The following is a 13,851-nucleotide window of genomic DNA, read 5'->3' as shown; positions in this document are numbered from 1 at the left end:
TGAATGATGAATGGTGGGTTATCGATCTGGGAACCTCCTTGGTGAAAAACAAAGCATGACTCAGAAGGTGCAAGATTTTCTTTCTGTGGCCTATAAAGTGGTTTCAAAAACAGTTCCAAGGGAGGCGTTTCAGAATGCTTTGAGCAATGGCAACATCATTGGAGAGTCTCCAGCATCCAAAGCCACTGGTTTGGAATTAGATTCATGCGGATGCCGGAGTTCTGCCATGTGTACTACGTGGACTGCCTCACTGCTTTAGCCATGCTTTGCAGAGTTCCACAAAGGCATAGGTAATTCTCACCTTGTAGTTTTTCTGTACAGCCTACTTTATGGGTTAAGGAACCCAATATCTATCAATTTCATTCTCATTTCTCACCCAGATTACCTCTCAGGTAGCAAGAACGAATCATAATGTTTGATTATGTTTCACTCTCATTAATGTTTGATCAACTTTACTATAATGAGGGATATTAAATTTAGCATTGGAAAACCCATTTGGTTTTCCCTTTCCTTGACACTGTGATAACAATCTGAGGGCCTGTGGTTTCCCAAATATGTAACCTGGTATCACCCATCAACACCATAGCTCCAGCCAGAATCAGCATGATGTTCACAAGAATATAATTCATTTACATAGGCCAAGCCTTGGCACATCACCAGGATCATGGCCTGGGCAGGGGAGAATGGAAAGGGAAGTCACATTTATTGAAGGATGGCCATGTGCCAGGACCTTTACGCATAGAAGTAAATACCAAATTAATTCTGAAAATAGAAATATCTCAATTTCATATATGTAGAGAAAAGGAAGGTTAAGAGAAGTTGGATAACTTACCCAAAATCTACATATTAATAAGTGGAAAAAGTCAGATTTAGATCATCTTTTCCTGACTCCAACGCCCAAGCTCTTTATAGTGAGAGTGGTAAGCTGTGTCTAGTGATGGGGCCATGGAGGGGGAGGTGAGCCGCCTCAGGCATCATTGGCTCCAGTGCCATTTCTGCCCCCCCAGCTAGCTGTAGAAGGTGTTAACCTGCTAAATTCGCATTCCCCTCAATTTAATAAATAAGTTGAGTGACTATTTAGTCCTATGTTGAAAATACTCTACTACATCTCAAAGTTACAAAGATGAGTAAAGTCAGATATATGTCCTCCAGGGGCATATGTCTGAGACAGGCAACCACATAATAATATAATAAAAGACTAATATGCAAATTGACCAAACAGTGGAAGGACCAGTCGCTATGATGTGCACTGACCACCAGGGGGCACATGCTCAATGCAGAAACTGCCCCCTGGTGGTCAGTGCTCTCCCACAAGGGAAGCACTGCTCAGCCAGAAGCTAGGCTCATGCCTGGGGAGTGCAGCGGCAGTGGTGGGGAGTGAGCCTAAGCCGGCAGTTGGACATCCCCCGAGGGCTCCCAGACTGCAAGAGGGCACAGGCTGGGTTGAGAGACACCCCCCACCCCCAGAGTGCATAAATTGCGTGCATTAGGCCTCTAGTTTCTGTGATATATAATAGAAGCTAAGATAGAGACATAATAAAAAATGGGAGCACAAACTCTGAGTTGAGTGGTGGTATTTACTCGTCTGTTCCCCACTCAACTATAAGGTCTGTGACTGGAGAGACCATGTCCATCTTTAATGTTAGTGCTGTAGAAGACTTAGTCTATAATAGGTTTTCAATAAATATGTAAGGTATGAATGAGTCAGGTGGTGCCCGATCGAAGAGTTGAAGATGAAAAACAGTTAGCCAAGCAATAAAAAGAAGAAAGGGTGTTTCAGGGAGAAGAACATGAGAGCAGCAAGCTGTATACAGGGAAGTATATGCAGTTTAGTTTAGTCAAAGAACAAAGTATAAGGAAGGAAGTGGTGGGAGAGGAGGTTGGGGAAATAAGAGAGGTTTGGTTGTGAAGGACCTTATGTGGCCTAAGGACTCTTGTACCTAGAGGTCCATAAATGGATTCTGGGGATTTGATGAATCCCAACCCCCTGAAATTGTTATCAAAGTTTATAAGCTTGTGTGTAAATGTGAATGTGTACTTTCTGAGGGAGGAGTGTATCACTTTAATCAAATTCTCAAATGTGAAGAACTCATACAGACAGTGAAGAGCTATTAAAGAGTTCCTGTCAGAGTAGGTAGGCAGAGCTGTCAGAATAACATTCTAGATAGATGACTGTAGATTTACAGAGGATAGAAGTCAGGGCAGCAAGAATGGTGGTGGAGAAACCAGTGAAGAGATAACTGCAACTATTCAGGAAAGAAATCTTAGGTTTCAATGGTGTTGGAGATGGAGTAGACAGGGGTGGATTCAAGGTGGGGTTGGTGGTGGGGGGGGGAGATTAACCAAAGAATTTATATACATACCAGAGGCCCGGTGCACAGATTTGTGCACTGGTTGGGTCCCTCCGCCTGTCCTGCACCCTCTCACAATCCAAGACCCCTCAAAGGATGTTGACATGTTTCCATGCCTGTGATTTCTGCTCCTGCATTGAGTGTCTGCCCTCTGGTGGTCAGTACACATCATAGCTACCGGCTGGTTGGCTGGTTGGCTGGTCATTTAGGCTTTTATATAGAGAGATATGCGTAACTCGTGGACACGATGGAGGTAGCAATAGGACTTACCAGACAGTTGAATGACCCCAACTCTGACCTAAAGCATGAGGAGAGATCAAGGCTAGAGATAAAGATTTAAGTCATCAATATCTAGATGAGAGTTGAAACTATGAAAGGAAATGAAAGCCCATGGAAAGTTTTAGAAAGAAAAGACAGGATGGACAAGATTGTGTCCATGACTTGTACAACACCATAAATATACTGAATGCCACTGAATTGTACACTTAAAAGTGGTTTAAAAGGCAAATTATATATATCTTACAATTTTTAAAGTGTACGAAAGTAGATAAACACTTCAGGCAAAATAAATGGTATATACATTTTTAAAAAATGGATCCATGGGGCATGCCAACATTTGAAGAACTACATACAAAGAGAAGCCCACAGGGAAGGTAAATAAGGAATAATCAGAGATAGGAGAAAGGGGGCTTAGGAGAATACTGTTACAGATGCCAGGGGAATAGAATTCCAATAAAATACAGGATGGGGTGTGCAGAGAAGTTAGAATTGCTAAGGCCACTTCCAGAAATAACAGTCAGAATATATGAGCTCTGGGAGAGAGAGAGAATTCTGGTCTCTGGACTTGCCCATCCAGAACTTCTCAGAGCAGTCAAACGACTTAAATTTCATCTTTCAAAATAAAACTTGCCCATGCTCTGCCAGTTTTGTCTGGGCAGGAAGCAGAGCTCAGACCAGCTGCTGAGGATGGTTCTAAATTCCACTTCAGAGCCCTGGAATGTGATGCCTCCGGAGTGCCAGCCTCTGCCCTGGGAGGGAGGGAAGCAGCCTGGAGCAGAGGGAGGCACAGCGGGGCTCTCCACCCGCCCTCCTCCCCGGGCTGACTCTCCTCTGACTGCTCACAGGGTCTCCCATCTGAGCAGGACAAGTCAGGACTTTCCTCATCCCTCATTCCCTTATCTCTGCGTATTTCCCTCTCACCAGCATGGCTTCTTTGGTATTGAGACCAAGCAGGTTGCTATGAAATCACAAGGTCATAGACAGGAGCTGCCTCTGTACCTCATTTGATACCAGAGAGAGGGCGACAGGGACAGGCACAGGGGGGAGGAAGAGGAACCCCTGGGCAGCATCTCCTCATAGCAAACCCGCCTTGGGTCTTCCTGGGGTGCCCTGTACCATCATCATTTACTAGCTGAATCCAGGAACACAGTATTGCCAGCTTTACGAAGCTCTAATGGATCATCAGCTAAGCTCCTGTCATCATTTTGGCAGAGTTTGTCTAATATTCCTTCAATGTGGCAGGATAAGCCTGCTAACGCATTCTTTCACATTTCATGTTTAAAAGATAGTCTAATATCTTTTAAAAAGTGAAAAGCTCTGAGTATCTTCAGTGACTCAGTGTTCATACTCAGAATCTGCAAACTGAGCCTAGAGCTATGACAAACCCACCACCAACAGTGAGGGCTCTCATAACACCTTTGCTGATCATTTGTGTGTCCTCTGTTGTCAAAAGGTAATTGTTACCATTACCAGGACCCATCCTGGGGTAAGTTAAACTGAGAGGTATTGGGGGTCACCGTACTGGGGGGCAATAAAGCCTGTGACAAACAGAAATGGTAGATGAAAGCCACGATATTGCCTTTATTATTGTGGGCTGGAGCGTATGCTGAGTGTGGCAGCAAGTGGGCTGGAAACCGAAGCCCAGAATTAAATAGATTTCCCAGCCTGGTCCTGGGCATGGGGCCTGTCTGGGGAAGACTTACAGCCAGGGGCACTGTTAGCAGGAGGCTGGTGAAGCTTAGCTTCAGGGGTCCCCATTTGAAAGGGTTCCTTCTAGACTCCTCTAAGGGCCAGGGAGGAGCCCTTAGTATTTTACTTTTGTATTTTTATGTTCTCTTTCTTTAAAAGGCCCCCCAAATTGTGTAAGCATCAAGTCCCCCCAAAATCTGCCTGCATGGGACAGAAGAGGACAGTCCTGCTCCTTGGGGTGGCATGCTTGGCAGACTCCAGCCTTATTTACGGAATAGGTAGAGGGGAAGAGGAAGTCCTGGGGATACATGAGGTGCCCCCGACATGGAAGGACACATGGGAGGAGGGGAGGAGAGGCCCCCGGGCTGGACCACAGACCCTTCGTTGGCTCCGTGATGGCCCCGTGCCTGGCATCAGGCAGGGTCTCCCTCCAGACTTTGAGATGGAGGATTTCACAAAATTGCTTTCAGCTGATTCCCCCGTCTCCCACTAATTCCCCTCCATTGCATGCTTCTCCCTTGGCCATGGCAACCCACAACCCAGCCCGAAGAGCAGCGGCGCTCAGTGCTCTGGTGTCAGGAGGCCGCCTGTCTCTGTCCCTCCGCAGGCAGGCCCAGGCAAGCCCTCTTCCGCCAAGCCATGTGTCAGAAATGCAAAGTTACCTAGAAACCTCCCAAGTAAAAGGCGCTTTCATTATTCAGGTTGCCAAATCCGAACCCTTGACCACAATGCCTCCTTGTCTTAGAGGCAGGTCCTGGCTTGGTGAGCTGGGGACAGAGGCTTCGAAGAAAGCCCGGAGGCAGAGATTCGGCCTTTCAGGCCAGACACCTTGATGGAAGCCATCCTAACAACCAGCGCCCCTGGAGGAGCAACGCCCGGGAGTCCTGCCCCCATAGTCAGTATGACACATCCGCATGCCCGCAGAGGCCTCTGTGAGAGCATCTGACCCTGCAGCGTTGGCCAGGGGGACAGGCATAAAACTCTTCATTGAAGAAAGCAGTGATCCCCACACCCACTAGAGCAGGGGTGGGCAAACTTTGTGACTCGAGGGCCACAGTGGGTTCTTAAACTGGACTGGAGGGCCAGAACAAAAGCATGGATGGAGTATGTGTGTGAACTAATAAATATTCAAAGTCAACATCATTACATAAAAGGGTACGGTCTTTTTTTTTATTTTATTTTATTTAGTTTTATTCATTTCAAACGGGCCGGATCCGGCCCGCGGGCTGTAGTTTCCCCACGGCCGCACTAGAAGGTGCACCACCCGAGGCTGCGTGTGTACCACATGCTTCCTGTCGGCTCCAGTCACACACCTTAGAGCCCTCCACCTCTTGCCAAAATTATTTTTTTAATTAAAGGGCTATGCTGATTTTTAAACTTTGTTTTTACTTTTTTATTTATTTTTTTAAATAAACTTTTTATTGTTGATAGTATTACAGATATCTCCCCTTCCCCCCTCCCATTACCCCCATCCTTCCAACCCCTTCCCACTCCATTGTGTCTTCACTACTCTATTGCCCATGTCCATGGTGTTTTTACTTTTTTAAATAAAGAAAATAAGAATTTAACTTGTGTTGCTATTTAGGCTGTTGGGAAAATAACAATGGTAGGAATCAATCTTGGGATATTCGTCTGCAGCTTCTTGCTCCCTCAGAAATCTTTTTCGAAGGTTTCTGGTGAATGGAATGCAGGACTGCCCAGCCCTGCGGGTGTCAGACTGAGAATTTGCTGGGCAAGTCAGCTTCTGTTCTGGCTCTGTGTCCTAAAGTCAGGCCGGTGCAGGTCCCAGCCTCAGGCTCCTCCTCCAGAGCCTGGAGTGGGGAGGGGTCGGTTTCCAGGCCTGTGGGCAGGCTCAGGAAGGACAGGGGGGCGGATTGAGAGTGAGTTCTAGGGGCCACCTCGCCCCTGCCTACTAGCCACCCAAGACAAGGCCTGAGCAATTCCATGAGAGGGACACTGACCTCCATGGCTCCACTCAGCCTGTGGTGACCCTGTGGCCCTGGGGGCTCTCCAGTCCTGGCCAGCCTTTGCCCCAGTAAAGGGGGACATCAGAGGCCGAGCCACACACGGGTCCTGAGTCGGGCTGAGAGCAGCAGGGAGCCCATAACCCTCTTGGGCTCTGACCCAGGAAGAAGCTTTTGGGACCGGGTGGCAGTGAGCACTGGGTGTGCCGACACACAGAGAGCTGGGACCCGGGAGGGCAGTCAGAGGCCCGAGGCCAAGGGGCCAAGGCCGTGTGCACCAGAGCAGGGAACGGTGCCCAGGGCGGAGCCGAGTTTTGGGTTGCCAGGCCATGCTGCATGGGCTCGGGGACACCCCACATGCCTCCCTGCGACTGGCAAAGCCTAGTTCTCAGAACCCAAGTGTGGGGGGTCTTCATCTGGGAGACCTTGGAGAAGATTCGAAGGGCCTGGTTGAGATAACTGCACGGTGTCCCTGAATGAAGCAAATACCATTTACTAAATGGTGCAGAGGTGTATGTGTTCCCACACTACCTGCCGATGTATATTCAAGGGGTCACACAGCGTCCCCCTCACATGCGTGGTCAGTGCCTCTTCCTTAGGTAACTGGTTGACTCTAAGCTGAGCTTATGTTTAAGGGGAAAGCAGGCTCCACTGTGGGCTCTGCCCCTTTCCAGCTTCGCTCTGCAGCAGGCTGTCTCCCGTGGGATGCCTGACCCACCCGGGGCCACGTGGGTGAGCTTCCTTCCACCAGAGAGGAGGCAGCAATTACAAACTCAGCCTCAATCTCTCATACAGCTGCTCAAAGTTTGTCTTTAAACTACAGATTTCTGAAGTGAATTCTTAGAAATCTGACATTATCGTGTAACAGTTAAATGGGAGGGAGGCAAGGTTCCAAAATCAAACTATAACGGTTCAGTTCCCAGTTTTGCAATATTAACACTGTAGGCATATAAGTATGTCCATAAGGGGTGTGTGGTGAGTTACAGACCTTCACTGAGGCTCCATTTTCCTAAACCTGCAAAGAGGGGACGACAGACCCTACAACAAGACCGCTTCCACGAGGCTCATTTAATTAAATGAGACGATGTGTGTGCAGTACTTAGCATAGTCCCAGGAAGGTGGATACACACACTATGTTAGTGAAGTCAGTACTGAACACAGCCAGGACAAACGACCCTGAAAAATGGCGTCCTAAGAGAACTGGGCAGAAATGCAGCAACACTCTGCCTGGCCTTACACTCCCAATACTTCCCTCCTCAGCTCCATACTCTACAGTCTCCACAGCTGCTTCCCAAGAAACAAACCCTATTACAGTGCCCTGAGTTAAATCCATCAAAGATCCCCTGGCTCAGGATGGAAGCCATGCTGCGCGGCTCGGCTTGCACGGCCTGGCTTGCACGGCCTCTCACAGTGGGGACCCCACCTCCCTTTCACCCCGTGCCTTGCACTTGGTGCTTGCCTTTCTGTATCTCCCCCCCCGCTCTGCACCAACCCCTCCCTGGCCACTCCCACCCCCCAGGACAAGCCCCCACCGTCTTCTTTTAAACCCTGCTTTTCATTAAGAGAGCACTTTGAAACTGAGCTACCTAGGGAAAAAATGAAATCAAGACATTACAGCAAAAGCACCCACACCTAGAAGATAGGGCTAACCTTTGGTGCTTTTTGGAATGATCTGACTCCATCGTGGTTTATATTCCTGTTGACTGATGTACTGATTGAACAATCCATCTGCAATAGCAAAGAATAAGAGACTCCTTGGCCCTGCGGGAGAGCTCCAGTGTCACCTCCTCTATGGAGTGTTAGTTCCCTAGCACTTGCTAAGGGCAGGAGTCTGCTGGTTAAACCTGTGAGCTGTGGAACCACACTGCCCAGGTTTAAGTTCCGGCTTCTCCTTGTGACCTTGGGCAAGTTCCTTCACCTGCCCTTGCCTCGCTATTTTTATCTGTAAGAATGAAAAATAATATTGTTGAATCTATAAATTTATTAAAGAGAATTAAATAAGCTAATACATAGGAAGCAGGTGAGTGCATAGAAAGAACAGTCCCTGACACATAGTAAGTGCTCAGTAAATATTAACTATACTAGTAACAGTTACTACTATCATCATCATCATTATTCTTATTCCACCAAAACAGAAGCTCTCTAGTGGCTATTTTGTTCACTGCCTGGCACATAAGAGGTGCTGGGTATACAGCAGTTGAATAACACACAGCCCCTTGCCTGTGGCGACTTGTTGATACATCCTCCTCAGCAGGCCGTGAGCACCTCAGTTCTTCTAATCAATCCTGTGCGCCAGAGGTCTGCTCAGTGGGCACAGAACAGAAGCTCAGTAAGCATTTGCTGAACGAATGCATGAACAAACTTCAGAGGTTGTGTGCACATGCTATCTCCTAGTAACACATTAGCCTCAGGTCTAAGCTTATCAAAAAAGTGTGTCCTTTGCTTGATGGTGCTCTTTTGCAGTTCGTGTGTAATGGTGGCTACAAGATCTTGAGTACCAGGCAGTGCATTTGGGGGCTTTAGGGAGGGGGGCTGTCTGTAGAGCAGGAAAAGGTTCTTCCAGAAGCTCCTGCCCCTAGGCACTTCCACTCCCTAGTGGCCCTCACTGCATCTGCCCCTTCTGAGTCCCACGTGTCCTCCAACGACACAACCAAAGAGAACTGTGGTTCATGAGGGGCTGATCAAATCTGGCTGGAGAAGGGTCAAAGGTATCTTTATCCGAACCCAGGAGGTCTTTCTCCTCTCTCCCTTGTGAGCCAGGTCCTTCACCCTCCCCACTTCACAAGAAACCCTCTCCTTCTTCCAGAAGGAAATGTAAATATTTCCGCACAGTACATCAGCCTTTCTGCTTCTCTGTCTAAAGGGAAATATAGAGTCAGGGGAGGGGAGATGCGTATATAATGTGAATAAATGTAGTCTATGGTCTTCACTTAATTATAAGTCAACACTAAAAGCCCACTGTTTATAAGCCTCTTAGTAACCAAAACCACTTCTTATTCCAAGTGCAAACAGACTTATGACCCAGCATTCCCACCATGTTTTCTGTCGTGGGGACATAAAGGAGGGTGAGCTCGATGTTTGGACATGATAGCTTTCATCCCAATTGCCCGGCCATGGCTGCTTCCATCTCACTGCTCATTTGTCCTCACGTCAGTGCAATAAGGCAGGTGAGGTTCAGCATCTCCATTGTATGGGCATGGAAACTGAGCGATCTAGGGGAAGGTCCTTAACTAACAACAAGCTTGGGAAACACGTATGATTGTGTCATCCCCAAGAGCATCGCTCTCTGCCGTGGCTCATGCATAAACGCTGTGGGTCCAGGGGCATCCTCTCTACCACGGCATGTCCATGGCTGGCCCCTGCGCTCTCTCCCCGCACACTGCCCAGCCCTGCACCTGCACCTGCACCTGCACCTGTAAGGCTGCAACTCCCTCGGGGCAGTCAGGCATTCCCAAGTCTTGGCTGGGTGCTGGATGTTTAGTTCCCTGGCCTTTTGGTCAAAGACATTCCAGGGAGTAAGAGCTGCCTTTAAACAGCTTCCAGTCGCCCCCGCCGAGCACTCAGAGTGGGAGTGAGTCGTGCCCCGGCTCTGTCATTACCAGCTGTGTCACCCTGCACAGGCCACCCCCCTCCTCTGTAAATGGGCCGAGGGGTGGCTTTGAGAAACTGACCGTGCTGTAAATGGCCTCCTCTGAAGACACAGGTACCAAAAATCCTGGGTGTCATTTCAGGAGAGTCACAGCCTTCTGTCCGTTTGAGCCCATTTGGAGACCGCATTGGTCCACTGACCCTGGGTCAGAACCCGAGAGGGACCCTAAATGCAGATTTGTAAAGTAGTTTATTTCAATAGTTTATTTTCTCATAATATGGTGTGTGTGTTTTCTAAAGAAAGAATGGATTTTACAAAAAGAAAGAAGAAAAATACCATTAAAATACTACCAGCAAAACTATCAATATTTTAGTAAATATTCCTCAATCTTTCTTTCTCATTTAAAAATTCATTAATTATACTAGGAATGTTTCTCGTGTCATTTAAATAATATTTGAAAGCAAAATGTGTGCATGGTAATTGACTGCATGGTGGTTCTATAGTACATAATTAGCCCTTCCCTAATTGTTAAACGTTTAGGTTTTCCCTTTATTATTATTATTATCTGTGCAGACATTCCTGATTATTTTCTTGGGCTAAATGTGGAACTGCCAGCTTTACTTAGAAGGAGTACCTGTAACAATTAATACCTACCTAAGGAGAAGCCCCTTGCCATCTCCCCTCTTGAAAGTTGCACCCATTTCTACTCCCAGTAGCCAGGAGGGAGGCAGAGTGGAGGAGACTTACATCTGCTTCTTGAGCCAGCAACCCCAGAATCCCAACACTGAGTAGAATCTCTGTTTACTAAAAGTTAACAACTATCTCAGGCCACAACAATCGTGTCTATTTTCAGGGCTGGCCTAGGCACGTTTTGAAGTGGTTGGAATTCGCCTTGGGTGCCTGCCTCACTCCCTGGCCCTCAGCCCTCACATAACCTTGGCAGCGTTGACTCAGCCACCACACCCTCCCCTCCCAGGTTCGGCAGCAGCTGTTCCACCCTCCGCTCCCTGCCATCCCTCTGCCCTTTATTGCTTTCTATCGGCAGCCCCAGACTTTCCATTCACAGCGCGGGGAAGATCCAGGGTGTGGGAGGCTGTCACTGGGCAGAGAGTGATGGCCCAAAGTGATGGGCAGGGGTAGGCCACCTCCACGCCCAGGTGCCTGGGCCGCAACTGCTCTGTCTCTTGCAGGGTTGGTCCTTCAGTATGTTGCTCAAAGAGAAGGGCAGGGCCTCATTGAAAAAAACAACAAATATTTTTCTCATGAGAATTGGCTGCATAGAATGAGTGTTTGCCCAGAATGATGGGCAGTTTCAACAATTTGTTTGATAAACTGTGCTCTTCTCGGGGCCTTAAATCTGCAAATTGGTGATGGGAGGGGAGAACACAGGTGTTGCCTTGCCCCGCCCTGAGCTCACCGGCTTGCTGCACACATGGCCTGCCCATGGCTGACCCCCTTTCTCTTGGCCCTGCAGTCTGATGGCTCCATCCTGGCGATCGCCCTGCTGATCCTGTTCCTGCTCCTGGCCCTGGCTCTCCTCTGGTGGTTCTGGCCCCTCTGCTGCACCGTGGTAAGTGCCCAAAGCTCCTCCTCCTTCCTCAGGCCTCGGGCCACTCAAAGCCCAGGGTGACACAAAGTTAACAGGACCATGAGGAGGATAGGGTGACAAGACTCTGCAAACATTGAGGACAAGTCTTGCATTGTTTATACCATTTATACAAACCCGATGAAAATGGCATTGTTCAATGGAACCAGGAGTGGTGTGGAGTCCATATGGGTTAAGGAAGTGGGACAGCCCATGGACACAGCCTTTAGGTAGGCAGCTGAGGTGGCTGCTCTGGCTCCGGTGCTTAGAAGGATCCACAGAAGACTGCAAATGATGAGTGGTATTTGACATGTCCTAAGCATATATGCATGTGTATGCATGGTGCGTACACACACACACACACACACACACACACACACTTGTTGAGTTGCCCTCGCTGCTGTTGTCCCAAGGCCACCAGGTCTTAGCAACCAGTCAGCCCATCTGAAAGAACGCCTCAGGGCTCTTTTAACAATAAAGAGTGGCGCCTACCTGTGTTTCTTTCCTTGTAGCTAACACCTACAGGACACACCTACTGTATGCCCTGCACTGGTCTAAGCACTTTGGCTACGAGGTCAATAAGAACCTGCCTCCGCATCTGGAGCCACCGCATAGCTCAGACCAGTGTCTCCATGAATAGCTTAGGGCAGTGGTTCTCAACCTGTGGGTCGCGACCTCTTTGGTGATCAAACGACCCTTTCACAGGGGTTGCCTAAGACCATCCTGCATATCAGATATTTACATTACGATTCATAACAGTAGCAACATTACAGTTATGAAGTAGCAACGAAAATAATTTTATGGTTGGGTCACAGCATGAGGAACTGTATTTAAAGGGCCAGAAGGTTGAGAACCACTGGCTTAAGGCCTGGAGAAAGCTACCTTCCCCTGCCACACCCAAATGATATTGCCTGTTTACCAATTTCTATTCCCTGGCCCCTAGACTTGGAAAAGCCCAAACAGAGTAATAGCCAAATGGGGGGGGGGAGGTGGGCTCAAAGCGAGCACTGCCCAGCTGCCATGGCACCTTCCACTTCCTGTGTCTTAGTTCTTCCCAGGAGGGTCCTGCGGGGGGATCCACAGCCAGCCTTTCTAGCCAAGAGCTTGTCACATGTTACCTCTGAAACGCCAGCACTCAGCACACAGTGCAAGGGGACTCACGTCTGTATGGAGAACTGAGCTGAACCAAGACCATAACCTCGGAGCGCTAGATGTGAGGAGGAGGGAAAGGACCTTTGAGTGACAGTTTAAAGAAGGGGAATGAAGGAGATGAGACACTCAGCCAGAAAGTGCATCCTTGTGGCAGGAGCTTGTGGAGAGAGAGAGGCTCTTTCATCAACAGAAGCCCCTGGGTGATGAGGGAAGGAGATGACTTACAGCAGACAAGAGTGGGTGTGTGCAGGGAGGGGCTCAGGACCTGTGGGAGTCTCGGGTCAACTAATGTAACCCAGACTGGCCTGATCTCACCAACATGTTAAACTGATTCTTACCATAGTAGCCCCAAGAGTTAGGTGTTGTTTTAAATACCTGTGGCTGCACAGCCATTTTAGTTGGGGGAGGGGAATCATGAGTTAGCCAGAGTGCTTTCTATAGTGATTCAAGAAAATTTTTAAAGGCACATTTTCAGGTCTGGAAGTGGGGAGGGAGAACTTTGCAGGGGGCTCTTAAAGAAGCGGGTAGCCGGGGTTGCTGATGCTGGCAGCAGGCAGTGAGACCAGGGCTTCTGTGTAGTAGGCATCACTCTTGTTCACCTTGTCCCTTTGATTATTAAAAACAGTTACCTCTGGGCCAGGACAACCAGAAACAATAAAACAGCCAAGCAAGGCTTCACCACGTAACTAGCTGTGTGATCACTGACAAGTTACTTGACCTCTCTGTGCCTCAGTTTCCTCATTTGTATAGTAAGGACAATAAGAACACCAACCTTACAGGTAGATGATGCAGAGTTTATATATAAACGAAATTCATGCAAGAGTAGGCCTTTGCAACCCCGGCTGCCTCGGCAGCCCTCGAAGCCCTGGCTTCGTCCGGAAGGTTGTCCAGAAGGTCATCCGGACGGTCACTCCGCTGTTCAGCCATTCGGTTGATTTGCATATTTAGCTTTTATTATTATAGATACACACACACACACATATGTACACACACATATATACATATGTGTGTGTGTGTGTATTACTTAGAAACAGCACCTGGCACATAGTTAAGTTCTGTGTACTACCATTAATACTTAAAAAATATTTACTATAATAGGAATATTTTACTGTATTGTGTGTCATTCAATTTATATTAGTGGCAAATCTTTTTTCCAATTCTGTTGAGATATAATTGACAGATAACATTGTACGAGTTGTACAACATAGCATAATGATATATGTTATATTGCAAAATGATCAT

General features: G+C 48.0%; 1 protein-coding gene across 1 annotated transcript in view; it reads left to right on the top strand.

The window, feature by feature from the left end:
* ANTXR1 (anthrax toxin receptor 1) overlaps positions 1–13,851 on the top strand; it is a 218,443-nt gene that overhangs the window by 125,353 nt on the left and 79,239 nt on the right. Inside the window, exon 13 of the mRNA XM_015571469.1 lies at positions 11,347–11,442. Within this exon, the coding sequence (XP_015426955.1) occupies positions 11,347–11,442 (96 nt within the window). The remainder of the gene's footprint in view (positions 1–11,346; positions 11,443–13,851) is intronic.

This window comes from Myotis davidii, unplaced genomic scaffold (assembly GCF_000327345.1).
Source record: "Myotis davidii unplaced genomic scaffold, ASM32734v1 scaffold247, whole genome shotgun sequence".
NCBI classification, from domain to species: Eukaryota; Metazoa; Chordata; class Mammalia; order Chiroptera; family Vespertilionidae; genus Myotis; species Myotis davidii.
This window is presented reverse-complemented; position numbering and strand designations above follow the sequence as displayed.